This window comes from Girardinichthys multiradiatus, chromosome 17 (assembly GCF_021462225.1).
Source record: "Girardinichthys multiradiatus isolate DD_20200921_A chromosome 17, DD_fGirMul_XY1, whole genome shotgun sequence".
Taxonomy (NCBI): Eukaryota; Metazoa; Chordata; class Actinopteri; order Cyprinodontiformes; family Goodeidae; genus Girardinichthys; species Girardinichthys multiradiatus.
This window is the reverse complement of record NC_061809.1, coordinates 26,069,840-26,088,240: the sequence shown is the minus strand read 5'-3', so window position 1 is coordinate 26,088,240 and position 18,401 is coordinate 26,069,840. Positions and strand designations below refer to the sequence as shown.

General features: G+C 41.7%; 2 protein-coding genes across 2 annotated transcripts; both read right to left on the bottom strand.

Annotated features, from left to right (window-relative positions):
* Positions 1-3,258: 3,258 nt before the first annotated feature.
* On the bottom strand, positions 3,259-4,884 carry LOC124882643 (histone H2B 1/2). Its single transcript, XM_047389082.1, has one exon. It carries the CDS (start codon positions 4,862-4,864, stop codon positions 4,490-4,492), a length of 375 nt encoding a protein of 124 aa, XP_047245038.1. The 5' UTR covers positions 4,865-4,884; the 3' UTR covers positions 3,259-4,489.
* Positions 4,885-8,063: 3,179 nt separating this feature from the next.
* Positions 8,064-9,041, bottom strand: LOC124882639 (histone H2A-like). The gene has a single exon (XM_047389079.1). The coding sequence runs from the start codon at positions 9,002-9,004 to the stop codon at positions 8,618-8,620; it is 387 nt and encodes a 128-aa protein (XP_047245035.1). The 5' UTR covers positions 9,005-9,041; the 3' UTR covers positions 8,064-8,617.
* Between the last annotated feature and the right edge of the window lie 9,360 nt (positions 9,042-18,401).

The following is an 18,401-nucleotide window of genomic DNA, read 5'->3' as shown; positions in this document are numbered from 1 at the left end:
AGGTGTGTGAATGAGTGTGTGCATGGTTGTTTGCCCTGTGTGTCGCTGTGTTGCCCTGCGATGGACTGGCGACCTGTCCAAGGTGGACCCCGCCTCCCACCCATAGACTACTGGAGATAGGCACCAGCTCCCCTGTGACCCACTATGGAAGAAGCAGTATAGAATATGACTGACTGAATAATAATTGACTTAAATATTAAGTTAGAAATCACATAAAAACATATTACAGAAAAAAAACATTTAAAAAAGTTGGAAAACTAAAGAAAGGCATGAGATGACAAAACATCTTGAAGAAAGAATGCCGATGCTCGAGTATGCAGTGTACAAGGACATCAAAATACAAGTGAAATATTGAAAGTACTACCACTACTTAGAACTCGTTTAAAACAACAATATTATGATCAAGGGGGAAAAGTCTTGATAGCATGGCATATAAAACAACAGGAATCTGAAAGGTCTATCACAAAATTAGAGACGTCAAATGGGAATACTACAGTAGGCCCAATAGAGATACACAAATGAATACTATGGAAATCTTGGAAGCTATAAACTCCTTAAAAGCAGGTAAATCGGCAGGACTGTGTGGTCTCCCTATTGACATATATAAATATTTTAAAAATAAATTGATGAGGCCTATGTACGATGTGTATATTCAAATGTTCAATGATGGTAATCTTTCTAGCTCAATGAGAGAGTCTTTGATTATTCTATTACCTAAACCCGGCAAAACAAATACAAAATGTGAAAATATGTGACCGATAAGCTTAATGAATACAGACACTAACATTTTGAGTAAAATTTTGTCAAAACATTTGAAAAGGCACTACCAGATATTATAGAGGATGATCAGAATGGATTTATAAAAGGCAGACAGGGATTTCACAATGTAAGAAGAGTTCTCAATATCCTAAATAATCAAAAAGATGAGGAAGATGTGGGCATTCTTGCTCATGATGCGGAAAAGGCATTTGATCGACTAGAATGGCCGCATCTTTTTGAAGTATGTAGTAGATTTGGTGAGACCTTCTTACATTGGATTAAACTATTACATTCTAATCCTGTTGCAGAGGTTATGACTAATGAAACCATTTCTGAACCCTTCAAAATTAGGAGAGGATGTCCTCAAGGCTCACCTCTGTCACCAATTTTATTCATTTTAGCAATTGAACCACTGGCAATTGTAATAAGTGGTTCCTATCTGGCTCTTCGGTGTCCAAACTTGAGTTATGGAAAGTAGAGCTCAATATAAATATTTCAGAAGAGTGGGAAATGGTATAGTGCCTTGCGAAAGTATTTGGCCCCCTTGAACCTTTCAACCTCTTGCCACATTTCAGGCTTCAAACATAAAGATATAAATTTCAAATTTTTTGTGAAGAATCAACAACAAGTGGGACACAATCATGAAGTGGAATGAAATCTATTGGCTGTGTCAAACCTTTTTAACAGATAAAAAACTGAAAAGTGGGGCGTGCAATATTATTTGGCCCCCTTGCGTTAATACTTTGTAGCGCCACCCTTTGCTGCAATTACAGCTGCAAGTCGCTTGGGGTTTGTTTCTATCAGCTTTGCACATCGAGAGACTGAAATTCTTGCCCATTCTTCCTTGCAAAACAGCTGGAGCTCAGTGAGGTTGGATGGAGAGCGTTCGTGAACAGCAGTCTTCAGCTCTTTCCACAGATTCTCGATTGGATTCAGGTCTGGACTTTGACTAGGCCATTCCAACACCTGGATAAGTTTATTTGTGAACCATTCCATTGTAGATTTGGCTTTATGTTTTGGATCATTGTCTTGTTGGAAGATAAATCTCCGTCCCAGTCTCAGGTCTCTTGCAGACTCCAACAGGTTTTCTTCCAGAATGGTCCTGTATTTGGCCCCATCCATCTTCCCATCAATTTTGACCATCTTCCCTGTCCCTGCTGACTAAAAGCAGGCCCAAACCATGATGCTGCCACCACCATGTTTGACAGTGGGGATGGTGTGTTCAGGGTGATGAACTGTGTTGCTTTTACGCCAAACATCGTTTTGCATTGTGGTCAAACAGTTGGATTTTGGTTTCATCTGACCAGAGCACCTTCTTCCACATGTTTGGTGTGTCTCCCAGGTGGCTTGTGGCAAACTTTAAACGAGACTTTTTATGGACATCTTTGAGAAATGGCTTTCTTCTTGCCACTCTTCCATAAAGGCCAGATTTGTACAGTGTACAACTGATTGTTGTCCTATGGACAGACTCTCCTACCTCAGCTGTAGATCTCTGCAGTTCATCCAGAGTGATCATGGGCCTCTTGGCTGCATCTCTGATCAGTCTTCTCCTTGTTCCAGATGAAAGTTTAGAGGGACGGCCGGGTCTTGATAGATTTGCAGTGGTCTGATACTCCTTCCATTTCAATATGATTGCTGGCACAGTGCTCCTTGGGATGTTTAAAGCTTGGGAAATCTTTTTGTATCCAAATCCGGCTTTAAACTTCTCCACAACAGTATCTTGGACCTGCCTGGTGTGTTCCTTGGTCTTCATGATGCTCTCTGTGCTTTGAACAGAACCCTGAGACTATCACAGAACAGGTGCATTTATACGGAGACTTGATTACACACAGGTGGATTCTATTTATCATCATCAGTCATTTGGGACAACATTGGATCATTCAGAGATCCTCACTGAACTTCTGGAGTGAGTTTGCTGCACTGAAAGTAACGGTGCTGAATAATATTGCACGCCCCACTTTTCAGTTTTTTATTTGTTAAAAAAGTTTGACTCATCCAATAAATTTCATTCCACTTCACGATTGTGTCCCACTTGTTGTTGATTCTCCACAAAAAATTAGAATTTTATATCTTTATGTTTGAAGCCTGAAATGTGGCAGGAGGTTGAAAAGTTCAAGGGGGCCGAGTACTTTCACAAGTCACTGTATGTCTTAAAGCGCAAAAACAATCAAATACTAGCATAAAACTACTTCAATACAACTTGTTAATGCAAACATATGTAATTCCGGTGAGGCTGAATAAATATAATAAAATACCTGATACTTGCTTCAAATGTAGTTGCTAGAGAAACATTTTTCCACTGTGTTTGGGAATGTGACATAATTAAGGATTTCTGGAAAAAAAGTGATGAATAAAATCAAAATAATTCTGTCTATAAACGTGCCCTTTGATGCAATGATGATATTATTACAAGTGTACCCTAAACATTTTCAGGTGAGATCTCATCAAATTAAGTTTATAGATGATGCTGTGTTGTTAGCTGGAAAAGAGGATTACTGTAATGAAACAATGTATGGTGATGGAGAGAATAACATATTTTAAAAATGAAATGGATGTCTATGAAGGAATATGGAAAGCTTTTGTGGTTTTTATGAAATACTTTAATATTGGGTAATAATAATGCAGTAGAGACACTATAAAAAAATGGGTTCAAATAAAATATCTGTATATATGTATGTAATACAAGGCACCTTCTTGTTAAGCAATTTAAAAAATTTTGTTTCGTTTTTAATTTATTTTACGTGTTTACTTTTTTGCCGAAAAAGATGTTATGTTGTGCAGATGGGAGGGAAAGATGAAAATCCAAACCATTATTAATTGTAAATCTTTGTCTTTTTCTTTTTTGTGTAATAAAATAAAGATATTGCTAAAAAAAATGTTTATTTACATTTAAAATTGGAAGTCTTATTGTTTTATACTCATCCCTCATACATCAAATTCTGTCTGGAAATATGGGGAAAAACATAAAACTAATATAGATCTACAAGAAACACAAACCAGTCAAATTATAAACTAAGCGCTGGTAGATTTATCTATCTCATATGAATGTATGAATCCACTATTAATGCAGATATTTATGATGTGGTTGATTAAGACTTTTTAAACTTGGCTTATAGTTTTGAGATGTTTGACCGATACAAGAGAGTGAAGTTCCGGTCCAATGTGCTGACCCTAAGTGAGAAGATAAATGTTTAACCTTTAAGTAAATAAGTTTTAGTTTCCTAACAGCAGTGAATCCATTAAAGGACAACCTGAATATTTGTTTTTTGCTCCAGATCAGAACCCATAATTATCAGCTTGTTGTGGTCCATAGTTGCCAGAACAATTAAAACCTGAAATGTTTTAAAACCAATAACTATTGAGAGCTTAAGTGTGAAGAACTGGAGTCTCGATGTGAATCAAATTATTGGCTTATTATCAGACCTCTGCAGAGCTGAACTCAGGGATGCATCCAAAAGTTGCAGGATGGCGGCTCTTAAGGACTGGGTTTCAGCAGTCTGGTATACATTGATCCTCAAAATCTGTTGGGAGGATTTTCAGAACTAAACAATTTTTTGTGTTATAGATCCAAAGTGGCACAGAGCCTCTGGGTTTGAAACAGTCTTTAAGGCTTAAAACAGATTTAAAAAGAGAAAAAACATCGTAAATAAAACAGGTTTCTCCCTCTTAGTTGTGTTTGTGTGGCCCTTAAAAGGGCCTTTGTTGAGTTGGTGGTAAACAGCAGCACTGTTTACTTGGAGCTGGTGTACTTGGTGACAGCCTTGGTGCCCTCAGACACGGCGTGCTTGGCCAGCTCACCGGGCAGCAGGAGCCGCACGGCGGTCTGGATCTCCCTGGAGGTGATGGTGGAGCGTTTGTTGTAGTGAGCCAGACGAGAAGCCTCGGAGGCGATGCGCTCAAAGATGTCGTTGACAAACGAGTTCATGATGCTCATGGCCTTGGACGAGATGCCGGTGTCGGGGTGGACCTGCTTCAGCACCTTGTACACGTAGATGGCGTAGCTCTCCTTCCTGGTCTTTCTCTTCTTCTTGCCTCCTTTGCCGGCCGTCTTGGTCACGGCTTTCTTGGAGCCCTTCTTGGGCGCAGACTTGGCGGGTTCAGGCATCCTGATGATTTTCTAGGAAACAGCAGTGACTGAATAATGATGAGCAGAGAGGGAGTCTCCTTATACAAGCTGCATGTAAATAGGACTCCGCTGTCCCCAACCTCTGATTGGCTCAGCTGATCGGAAGGTTGGAAAGGCTGCAAGAATGGTGTGTGTGTGTGTGTTATGTGCAGTTTTACAGACGTGTACTTGTCCGTTTACTCCTTCATATTTCTATATTAAACTTCCTATTTACCACAGGCCAAGAAAAAGGTGCTAAAATGACATCTCTAGATTTACACACAGAATAAAATGGTGACTGTGGCTCTTCTTCATGGCGACTTAATCTGCTTTATTCTGCAGACGTGATGTTAGCAGCACTGCAGGGTAAAAGCTAAAACTGATCTCACAGCAAGCCATCATCGTCACGATAAAAGTCATGATTTGGAGCTCAGAGCCTGTAACACTGGATGCCTGCCAAGACCTATAAACCATTTTATGTATGCAGATGAGCTGGTGGTCTTAGTCCAAGTAGTGCTGGTTAACAGAACTAACATCCCTCCAGAAAGCTGCCATTTGGGCTCAAACTGCCATTACAGCGCTTAGAAATGCTGAAGAGGCACTTAGCGATGGACGATTAATTGCAATGATTTTGAAAGGTCTGCCTGAACCATTTAAACCATTTGTGGTCCACACAACGCAGGGCTGCATGGTGGTGCAGTTGGTAGCACTGTTGCCTTGCAGCAAGAAGGTCCTGGGTTCCTTTCTGCATGGACTGGCCACCTGTCCAGGGTGTACCCCGCCCATAGACTGCTGGAGATAGGCACCAGCTTCCCCGCGACCCACTATAGAAGAAGAAGGGGTGACTGATAACGCAAAGCGGTGATGACAAGTTAACCTTTGGTGTGTTCAAAGTGAAGCTGACAAGTTATGAAAGCACAAAGAAGTTTAATGCTAATGTGGATGAAGATAATGTGATGAAAGCAAGTGGCTTCATGGACAAAGCAATGCAAAGACAAAAAGAAACTCCGGAGTTTACGTGCTACAATTGAGGCCAGAAAGGACAGTGCGGCAATGTCTTAGGGATTATAAATGACAATGGTGCAGTTTTTGTAAAGGTTCCAGTCACAAGGACAGTAACTGTCGGCAAAAGAAGAAAGAACGTTTAAAACAGCCAAATGATGGGGATGATCACTCGTTGGTTTCCAAGGTGAGCGACGGACAGATTAGCGGATTAAGAATGAAGAGGGCTAATGGTGGACACCGGTGCAACTTCTCACATAATTAATGACCTGAATAGGTTCAAACACTTCGACGATGCTTTCGACCACAGGAACGCTTCGTGGAGCTTGCTGCCAGGATGAGGACGAGCGGTGTGGCACGAAACGTGAAGGTGGTGATAACAAGGGCGCTGTACATCCCCACGTATCCACGGAGCATCTTCTCTGTTAAAGCTGCGACGTCCAAGGAGCCTCGGTCAACTTTAAAGAAGGACACGGTCAACTCATCTGTAGATGGCTCCAGATTTGACATCAGAGTGTTCGATAAACTTTATTTCCTTGACAAATGATGCTGATGCAGCTTTAGGTTGTTATGACATTCACCTGTGGCATAAGATGAGGTCACTGTCATTTTCAAGAGGTGTTAAACTAGAAACTATTGTGACAGCTATGAAAATGAAAGAGAAGGTTCATAAAACTAACCGACACTACAGGGAAAATGTATCCAGAGCAGAAGCTAAAACAGCTCTTGAACTAGACCAGTGCACACAGACTTAGCTGACCCTATTGAGCCTGCTGCAAAAGAAGGGTTTAAATCTACGCTGGCATTTACTGATGACTTTTCAAGAGCGATATTTGTCTACTTCCTGAAAACTAAAGGCGATACAGTCAAAGCTACCGAAAGGTTTATTGCAGCGGGAGCCTGCTAAGGAAAAGTGAAATGCAATAGATCAGATGACGGCACGGAGTTCATGTCAAAGGACTTTTAGTCTTTATTACTATTTGACATGAGACATCTGCAGCTGAACGAAGCTGGAGAACAAGGTTTGATGTGACCAGCTGCTTAATGATACAGATCCATCAACCCAAGATCTATGGACTTATGTGGTGATTATGTTTGTCATATTATATAAAGTGTCACTTTATTAGATCTGCATCTAATGACAGGAAGGTAACCATCACTCATCATAAATGGTTGTATTACTTGATTAATTTTGTGCAAAATGTTGGGAATATAAAACAAAGTGTTTTAGAGTAAATGCATTGAATAAGAGTTGTAAAAGCAAGTGGATCTGTGTTTGTTTTAGAGTAGTAAAAACATGCATGTCGTCACACATGCAGGAACTATGTCTTCAGAAGTGTGGGTGGCTCTTAAAAGAGCCGTTGTTTGTAGTTGCGTTAAGCGGTAGATTTAACCTCCGAAGCCGTACAGAGTGCGGCCCTGCCTCTTCAGGGCGTACACCACATCCATGGCGGTCACAGTCTTCCTCTTAGCGTGCTCGGTGTAGGTGACGGCATCCCGGATGACGTTCTCCAGGAACACCTTGAGCACACCGCGGGTCTCCTCGTAGATCAGACCGGAGATACGCTTGACTCCTCCGCGGCGAGCCAGACGGCGGATAGCGGGCTTAGTGATGCCCTGGATGTTGTCACGGAGGACCTTACGGTGCCGCTTGGCGCCTCCTTTCCCGAGTCCTTTACCTCCTTTACCTCGTCCACTCATTGTGATCTGGTTGTAGGTTGTCTGTTGACTACAAACTGGTGAGAGACGACTGGGAGCGTCTGGATTTAACTACATATTGAGGACGTACGTGAAGACAGACAGTTGCCAATCTCTCTACTTCCGCCTTTAAGTTCGCAACCAGGATAGGAACCATTTCCGTTTATTTCATAATACATTTCGTGCATCTCTCAAAGCGATAAACTTTTTATTTTCCTTCGTTTTCCAAAGATGGGAGTTTATTAACAACACCTTTTATTTGCTTTATTAAAAAATAAAAATTGCAGACAGAAAAACGCTTGAAATTCTTACCAGCTGTTATAAAGAGAGAAATGAATCATACATAGAATCAAAAATGCAAACCAGACATTATGACAAAGTGCTCTTTGTTTGTGGTGTATTGCTTTTCTCCTCTGACATCTGAGAAGATGCTCTTTATGACAATAGTCTGATGGATAGAAAACGAGTAATTTTCCATCATTGGTAGCATGAAAGTGAGGCAGGTTAAAAGTTTTTTTATTGACATATCCTCTTCATTCAGGCAGTGAATAACAGTTCTAGTTGAAATGAAATGTATTTTTGAGACTAACAGCCAAAGAGGTTTCATCCTCCATCACTGAACATTGTTTGGTTGGGACATAACTCCAGGAAACTAACTTCCTTTTCACTTAATATATATAAAAACAAGAGACTTTCTAAAGTAAAGTGATATTAGTTTAATTGTAGATTACTGAATGCAATCAGAAGGCTTGTTTACCTGGTTATTTGTCACATGGGCAGTTTGCTGCTGCCTCATTACCCAAAGCAAGATCTTCAGCTCAGCTTTACTCCTGGACTTCCACCAATGACCTTTTACTCACAATTATAATTATCTTCAATACTCTAAATATAAATATAAACACAGTAAGTTGTTTGTATCCATATTATTCATGTTTGCAGCAGTCAGATGAATAATCTGAGTCATATTTAAGCAAATATGAGGTGAAACTTGACTCTTTGGACAGATGTGGGTGGCTCTTAAAAGAACCGTTGGGTTGTTGTAGCCGAGAACATCTACTTGGCCTTGGCGGGCTTCTCGGTCTTCTTGGGCAGCAGCACAGCCTGGATGTTGGGGAGGACGCCACCCTGAGCGATGGTGACTCCGCCCAGCAGCTTGTTTAGCTCCTCGTCGTTGCGGACGGCCAGCTGCAGGTGGCGGGGGATGATCCTGGTCTTCTTGTTGTCGCGGGCCGCGTTTCCGGCCAGCTCCAGGATCTCAGCAGTCAGGTACTCCAGCACCGCGGCCAGGTACACTGGAGCTCCGGCACCGACGCGCTCCGCGTAGTTTCCTTTCCTCAGCAGCCTGTGAACACGGCCCACTGGGAACTGGAGACCAGCACGGGATGAGCGAGTCTTGGCCTTGGCTCTGGCTTTGCCTCCGGTCTTTCCGCGTCCAGACATTTTTATAATTTCGTTTTTCAAAACAAAAGTAAAGCTTCGGGGGGAGAGAGCCAAGTATTTGTAAGCATCATCTGTTCACTGATTGGTCAGACCCGAACAGAAAGCCAATCCTCCAATCAAAAAACTCCACGTCAAGCTGTCGCACTAGGTAGAGCACTTCCGCTCTGCAGTGCCTGGGACCTACAAAATAAAATGCCAAAGCACAAATATGTGAATGACAATATTGTTTTTATAGTAGGTCCTTGGGACATATTTTTGGGGTATAATAAATTCATATATAACTAAGTGCATCACAAATATGTCTTAATAACAACAAACACTTTAAACAAATAATTAAACTTCATACTTCAATAATAATAAAACGTTGGTTACGTACTGTAACCCCAGATTCTATGAGTATAGCGTCGAGACAGTTCCCGACGAAGCAGTCGGATCCATTCTTGGTGCTTTACAAGCTCTAGGAAAACGGGTTGATAACCGATTGGATGATATTAGCAGCCAGGTACAGCAGCACAGCACCATGCTAGCTACAACTGCTAAAACAGTACAGATCAACTCAGAAGATATTGAAGAGTGCAAGAACAAAGTTAAAAACTTAGAAGTACGAGTAGAACTTCTTCAAAAGGAAAAGGAGGAAATGAAGGAGCATTTGAGGAGCCAAGAAAGATACAAACGAAGATGGTGTTTACGCATAAAAGGTAAAAAAACGAAAAAGTCAAACAAGACCTCAAAATGAAAGTTGTGGAGCTGCTATGCAGAATTTTACCTGATCAGGTTGATAAGATGCAGGATGCCATTGATGTAGTTCATAGAGTGGGGAGACCAGCAGACAACCGTCACAGACAAATATTAATCCTCTTTGCCAAAAGAAGTGTAAGAGATGAGGTGTGGAAGCAAACTAAATCATCAAGGATCTGTAAAGAAGAAGGAAATCAGTTTGCGGAGGATCTAACCCAGGAGGACTGGAAATCCAGGCAGGCGCTATGGCCAAGAATTGAGAAGGCAAGGAAGGAGGGTAAGGCTGCTGAATTCAGAGGTCCCATCGCCTACATCGAAGGAAAGTGTATTTCAGGCTGAAGTGTTAGCAGTATAATGGGGTTGTTTGAATATTATTAGTGGAGAAATTTGATTCATGGGACTGTTCAGGGGACTCTTCTCAAGTGTTTCTACTCTACCTCCTAGGAGTTACGGTTTATTCTATGGTTTTTTTTTTGTTCTTCTATTAAGGTGTTCTTCTGTTATTGTTCACAATTCAGTCAGGATTTGATTTAAAGACTGATATTCTCTTTTCTTCTTTCAGTGTGAGAGGGCTCAAAGACTCTGTTAAGCGTAAAGCAGTGTTTTTATTTTGCAAAGGTCAAAAGGCCAACTGTACTTTTCTTCAAGAGACACACTCGGAATCAACAGATGTGAAATTTTGGACTCAACAATGGGGTGATAAGATTATTTTTAGTCATGGAACAAATTGCTGAATGAATGGATGGACAGATATCCATCAAAATATTTTCAGGTGACTTTGAATCCAATAATGGATGAATTTTTCAATACAAATAAACTAATTGATGTCTGGAGAAACCTTAATTATAATGTCAGACAATACACTTGGCTTAAACCAAATGGAATGTCAAGATCAAGAATCGATTACTGGTTGGTTACAGACTAGTTATTTCTAGACCGTTGCAGCGAACTCTTCAAGGCAGGAAACATCAGACCACCGTTTCCTGCTGACGTCACGGATTTATAAACCCTTTCGTTTACCTGGAGAGAAACAAACCCAACGGACAGAACCATGAGGGTCCACAATCACACCTGAAGTTTAGAACCGGATGAATCTCTCAGAGGTTCTGGGGTCGCAGAAAACAAGCTTCACCTGGAAAATCCTGATCCGGGTCTGGAACCAAACTGCCTGAATCAAATTAGAGACTCTGATGCTGCTGGAGCTGTTTGGTCTTCTGGACCCCTGTGTTTATCATCGCCTGGTACCGCCAGGAACATACGAGTGTCGGGTCGTTCAGAGAGGAACTAAACGCAGGAAGAGAGCTGCTTTAAAGACCCGACCCATCAGCAGCATTGTTCTGAATGTGGTTCCATCAGGTGAGTTCGTACGGCCCAAATGAAAAATGTTTTAAAAGTTAAAAACTTTTAATCAGGTTCAATTTTTCCCTCCGTGGATTCATGTTAGTCTGTGTTTCATCTGACCTTCTGTGCTGTTCTTCAGTCATCTTCTACCTGATACTCCTGGTTCTGTTCTGCAGGACATAAGGATGGAAGCAGCGAGGATGGAGGGAACAAGGTCGGACCTGTTGGACCTGCAGTCGGTCTCTCAGTTGGCATCATTGTTGCTTCTGCTGTTGGTTTTGTGATTTATAAGAAACAAAGATGTTTGAGGGAGAACGTATTCTGAGACATGAAGGAGCGACAGAGAGAGCAGATAAATCGTTCACTCTCTTCGCAGATGTCAGAGCTAACAGCCGGGCTGTTTTAAAAGACAGAAATTTAAGTGGAGCCTGATCTAAGGGCTCAAATGGGGCTTTAACCAGTGCGCGCAGGACCAGCGCTAAATCCCACTGAGGGACTAGAGGGCGTGACACGGGTCTGTGTCTACGTACACCCCGCAGAAAACGCTTCATCAGTGGGTGGTTAAAAGCCGCTCTGTCACCAAAACCCTCATGACAGGAAGAGATAGCTTTCAGCACCATTAAAACTTATGCTGCAGCTAACTTCCTGTTCATCAGCTGCTGGAGGAATGACAGCACGCAGCCTAATGGACATGAAAAAGACTCCACGCCTTTCTCTGCACACAAGCGCTGAAAAGCTGACCACTTTGATGCGTATGACGCATTCTCTTTATTTATTATTCATTTAGGCCTTTAGGGTATTTGGTGCCCAATCTGCCCTTCCATATTTTGGCTGCTTTTGTTCTCTGACCCCTGGTCCAAGTAGGATCGTGTTCCAGCACCATGAATTGTGCTGCCTCCCAATTATGCTGAATAAAGTGAGTTTGAAAAAGTAAATATGGTTTTCTGGGTGTTTTTTTACTTATATTTTTCCTGAAAAGTAAGAGTCTGGAACATACATTGTTTGCTGTTTCTCCTACAAATCTGAGGAAACAAACAATGCATGTTGCCAGAAAGACACAGTTATTTGTCCATAAATTACCACACTTTGGTATATAATATACTGTTTTTGTCATAGGATTCTGTAGCCATTTACTATGTTTAAAGTAAAGTCCACGATTCACTGAGGTAGGCTCTGTTGGACCTTTAATCTTAGCATGGATCAATAGATCTTGCAGGTTCTTATTCCTCCGGAAAGCAGATATGACCTTCAATGACGTCAACCTTCCACTGTCAGACTGGAACTCAGAAAAACTGTTTTTCAAGGTACGAGCCAACTGTATATTGCAGGGAGAAAAGGTAGTAATGAAGGGGAGGATTCTCCCTTCTAATTTAGGCTGGGATTCAGGGAGGCTCTTCAAACATCTCCTAAGAAAAGACCTCTGGTAATCTCTAGTGGTCAAAGATGAGCACAGCACCCTGACTGCCTCATAAAAGTCAGTTTTTTGGGTGCAAATTCTTCTGAATCTTAAAAATTGGGACTTAACTAACCCTGCCAAAGTGCGTTTTGGGTAAAAACTAGATTTAAATAGAAGGGCATGTGTGTCCGTGGGTTTAAAGAACACGTTGATATCTAATTTGCCCGTGTTATTAAAGTCAGGACCTTTAAAGGTGGTTGTATCCAGAAAATCCACTGTCTGAAAGCTAGTGGAAGATTTTAATTTTATTGAGGCATTAAAGTTTTTCAAGGTGTGAAGGAAGTGGTGGAAGTCCTCCGAATAAGTCCAAATTCCCCATATGTCATCCAGATAACGGTAGTAATACAAAGGTTTTTTATCACAAGAATTTAGAGCTGCTGTTTCCCAAGCAGCCATACAAATATTATTGAATGAGAAGTCATTTCTCTGAAGATTGATCTCCAAAAGTTGGAGTATCTCAGCATCTGGTCTCCCCTTATCAGGATATTTTAAAAAGACATTCCGGACTGCGTTTATACCCTCTTCAGTCACAATATTTGTGTATAGGCTATCAATATCCAATGTGAACAGCATGGAATGTACAGGAATTTGGATGTTTGTAATGATTCCAATGAAATGGTAAGTATCTTTCACATAACTTTGATGTTTGATGACCAAAAGCCAGGGTAACATTGGAGTCGCCTAGGATGACCCATTTCTTAGTGATGTGAAGGTTCCAATTCTGGAGTTTGTTAGGGGCGGAGCAGTGCCTAGTAGGCTTGTTGGTGATGGGGGTCGATGCTGAAGGCCAAATAGAAGAACTGATTGGCCCCAACCGGTATTTCTTGGTTGGAGTCGGGGTGTGGCGAGGATTAACCAGGGGAGCTAGTCTCACATTCAGGACTTGTTTCAACGTGGGCCTTCTAGTAGAAGAGCCTCCTGAGGATGAGTTGGCTGAGGGAGGTTTCAGATCCCTGCCATCAAAAATCTCCTGCAGCTCTTCCAATGTTAGATCCAGAATGGGGGAAGCTACAGTCTTCTTCTGCGGGGAGCCTGAAGAAGTTGGCCCCGGCTTGAGGATGCTTTGCAGTGGAGATGACACCTCGGGCGAGAAGAACCGCTGCATTCTGCACACGTAAAGGGTAAAGGGCTTTTCGAATGGAACGTGATGCCTTTTGGACTGTGTAATGCTCCAGCCACTTTCCAAAGGCTCATGGACCGTGTCCTGGCAGGGCTGCAATGGGAGACCTGTTTGGTTTATCTCGATGACATTATAGTTATAGGACGAGACACTGGTCAGATGTTGGAGCGACTGGATCATGTGTTCGCCAGGCTGCTTGCACCAATTTTGAATGTGCTGTTTTCCAGAGCACGTGTGAGCTGCTGGGCATCGAAAAAACATGAACTACCCCATGTCGCCCCCAATCCGACGGCCAAGTGGAACAGTAAATGCCACCTTGCAGAAAATTCTGGCCACCACTGCAGAGTGATGCCACTGGGAGTGGGATCTGATGCTTCCATATGCACTTATGGCTTACCGGGCCACCAAGCACAGCTCTACGGGATTCACGCCTAACATGATGCTCTTTGGTCGAGAGATAACCGAGCCTATCGATCTTGTTGCTGTTCCGCTCCCTGACAATGGCTGTTCCAACATTCCACAGTGTGTCATGCAACAGAAAGAGAGGTTACAACTCTCCCATCAAATGGTCAGGGAGTGGCTGGGTAGGTCTTCTGAGCGAGCAAAGAAGCAGTATGATAAGAACATGCACAAGTGGTTCATCATGATAAGCTCAAGCCTTATTACAACAGAACCCCGTTGGACAGTAGCTGGGTTTTCCGAGACACTCGTAGCCCAGCATCAGTTGAGGTGCCTCCACCAGTGGTCGACGCTTCTTTGGATGTGGATCACGATGGGCCTTTAAATCCCTGGGATGGCTTCTTAGAGATAGAGGAGTCAACTATGGATCATCCATCTCAGTGTTTGCCGGCCCATGCAGTTTCATTTGGAGACAGTCAAATTCAGAACAAGGCTTGCCAGCTACTACCAGAAGGAGTTGTCACCGAGGATTCTGTGGAGGAGGAGCAGCGGCCGCTGGTGCTTCAAAGAGCAGGACCTCAGCAAAGACCACAAAGGAGACGCAGACCTCCTGACCGATTTGGTCAGTGGGTCAGCGGTTAGATGTCTACGTACATGAATGAACTCTTGTTTTCTTTTCTTTATTGGGCTGAATCTGGTTGTAGGCAGCTGCAACTTTCAATTGCTGCAACGCCAGTTCCTAATGTAATGCACTAAATGCAGTGGATTATTATTAGTCTTATTTTGTTTAGTTGACTTTGGCTTATTATTCTACAGTTGTGTTTTCTTGGAGCACTGTAGTCTCTGTCCATATTAGATCATTGACGAATTGTTCTAGTTTGCATTTTGGGGATTTGTTCTAACCTGTTATGTTTGCTGGAATAATGTTAAATATGTTTAAACATCATCCAGAGTGGGGGTAGTGTTACAGGCCCAGCCTTTCCCTAAAAGGGGGGCGGTAGAGAGCGACAGGTAGGGGCAGGGAAGTAGAAGAAGAGCGTGTGTTACTTTGAGAGACTCAAGCTGTAGAGTTGTGGTAGTTCACCTTGCCAAGAAGAGGAATAAAGTTCTATAAGCTTTCATCTGCCTCCTCCTTGTTCAGCTGCTAGCAGAGCAGAACCTATGAGCTTGTTACCAGCAAACGAGCAGAAATAGACACCAGCCTGTTCTGGACTTACGAAAGGTAGCAGTGTGTTCGACTGTTAAAGGCGTGAGCTCCAGCCTACAAACACCAGCTCATTTGATCAAAATAAACCCGGCCAAACTGGACCTCATCTCATCTGTGTTTGTATCTTTATAGTATATTTACATTTTAGAATTCATAAGGTGCTTCATAAATTATTTCCCAGGATGAGTTTCCATTATCTCTTAAACAGGCCTTAAGATTCCTTTGTTGCTTTTTTAGACTGAGTGTTCACATTTTAAAAATTAAAAGAGGATTTTCTTCAACTTTGGGTATAGATTAAAGCATAATTAAAAGCTACTATTGATGCTGTTTTATATTTTAAATCATTGTGGAGCTTTTGATGTATTTTAACCCTTGGTTACCATTACAATAACATTGCATTTTTTAAACTGTAAATTTGTGATTCATAAAAAGACAAGTGAGCAGGCCGTCATGTGTCTACGTTTATTTCCTGGTCTGGTCTCTGTTTTCCCTCCGTTTATCACACCTGTTCCTAGTCTTCCCTGATTGTCGGGTCTAGTCTCTCATTGGTTCCCCTGCTCTTCTGTTTTGTTTATATGCCTTTTTGTTTTGAATGTTCCCCGCTGGATCATCATCATAGATGTCCTCGTCTAATCCCTCGTAATTGTCCTTGTTCCTGTTAAAGTCTGGTGGATCTCTGTTCTGGTCTGGTTTGGTCTTGTATGTTCCGGGTTTCCCTGCTTGGCTCAGAGAGTAAGGAAATATTAAAATCTGCACTTACCTTCATTCGTCATCTCCTGGCATCCTTCACTGCACATTCTTCCTACCTCCAAAACCCACTTCATGACAGATTTATTATATACATTTACCATGAATAACTTTAAAGGTGAAATAAAAAAAAATTTAGAAAATAAGTTGAAGTCTGTCTAAATATATCTGTTTGCTTTATTATGTAACTCCTTTGTCTTTCTGTGTAATTTGTGATAAATATGCTTTGTTTGTTGGTATTCTTTTTTAAGACTTAATGTGTTAATTTGATCATGTCTAAGGTGATTAATAAATAAATGTTGCTTCTCCAAGCAGCACAATCCAAACAATCTGATGTCTGAGGCAGACAGCAAAATGACAACTCAGGCACAAGTAAATCATTTTGAGTTTTAGCGTTTTTATAGAGAATCAAAATTGGTCAATTTGAGACATCTGAAGGAGTTTACTCTATATTCAGTGATGCCATGTAATTAATAGATTTTCCTATCAATTCTGTGTCCCTTACAGATGGATACCTGCAAAACTGTGGATCAACCGTTTGGTGAAGATGATCAGCAAGTGATCCGGAAGTCAGAGTTGCAACAGTGAGGTTTCACTGGAAGCTCTGCACATACAGCAGAGGAGGACTGTAGATGCCGGTTCTTGAAGAGCTTGGAGATGAGGGTAGGGTTCACATAACTTGAGGACGATGAGCTAGTAACTGCCAGCTGGAACTTGATTCTGACGGTTTTCTTGAAATATGAGTTGGATAGGAAACCAACTGGAACTCGCACTGGACTTGAGACAGCACCTAGAAAGGAGCAAAGACACAAAGGTAAGTAACTATAGTTTTCAGGAAGGAGAAAACCTATAGCTCTGGCCAGTTAACGTTACGACAATTGGCAAACACTCAGGCGTAGAAGTGCTGGCAGACTGCTCTCCTATACTCCTCCAGGCGATAATTATTTGCTCCTGTAACCCTCTCACCTCTGGAGCTCAAGCGGCATCTAGTGGTGAAACAATGAAAAAAGCAGGCAAAAACAAAACCAGAATATCCCAGACCCCGACAAAAGGATGTTAAGCGACAGTTTAGTCAATATATGTTTAAAATGTTTTTAGTCCACTAAGATATGTGGTTGAACAATTTGCAATACATACATAAAAAAGGCTCCGTGTCTTTTGTTGAAAACATATATATTAAAACTTCTTTAATGACAGAACTTCTGAATAACCAAATTCATTCTGGAAGGCCTTTATTTTTTTTACTTATTCTTATTTTAGAAATAATGATTCATTAATTCACTCTTTCATAAATGGAAACTGAATTATGCAAAAAGAAAGATATTTTCACTTGATATAAAAACAGAAAAGGAAAACAATGAGTGTGCTCCGTCTTTACAATCAATGTTTTCATCTTTGTGGATAAAGCCCATGCAAAAGAGGTGAAGCAGAGATCTGGCTGACAGCTGAACCTTGGATTTAGTGGGACCTCCATCCTTGCTGTAGAAGACTGGATCAGTGAGGAAACTTTGGGATGAATGTGAGCTCACCCAAAAGGTTTGTGTGTGCTTTTGTGACTTGAAGATTCATGAGCTAATCTATGTGTCCTTTGGGGAATGTTAAAGTCTGACTATGACCGTAACAAAGAAGGGGAGGCAACAGAAAGTGGTGACCTTTATACAAAAAAAACAAAAAAAAAAACACTAAAGAAATCTATACTGACATGTTTTATCAATTATCATCTAGCTCTAATATATGAAACCCTTCCAGACAGATGCTTTTCACCTCATTATTTACCTATTTTAGGTAACATATTTTTAGGAATTTGCTTCATCCACACACAGGTAAAAACTCAGGAGATAATCACAAAGGTTTTAAGATGTTTGTTGCACAATGAAGTTAAACTCAGATCTGGAACCAGGAACCGCCAACTGCACAAAGAAGGGAAACGGGTGAGTAGGTATTGGGAGGAGGGAAATTTAAAGCAATTGTTAAGTTTAATTCTTTCTTACTATAAGAAGGAAGACAAACCGCCAGGGGAATAGAGCTATGGAGTCTGGGAGCTTAGTACCTGAAGGTCCTCTTGACTTCTGCTGGAGGTAGGAGAGGCTTGGTCTTCTCACCATAAAGATTGGGCAGGTAATTTGAGAGGAGCACAGGCAAAGGAGGTTTGCTGGAGGGCACGTGGAGAGTGAGGCAAGGTTTGCTGATGACTTGGGCCAGTTAGTCATCAAGCCAGAAAGCTGCCAGCCAGGATGAATCCAGGAAGATAACTAGATGCTTGAATCTTGAATTCCAGGAAGACAACCAGGTCGCTAAGAGCCCACTTGATCAAAGCATAGGTCAGTGCAGGACTGTGCAGTCTGAGCCACTGAAGGCTACTACTCAGGCACTAAAGTGTTGGCAGCCT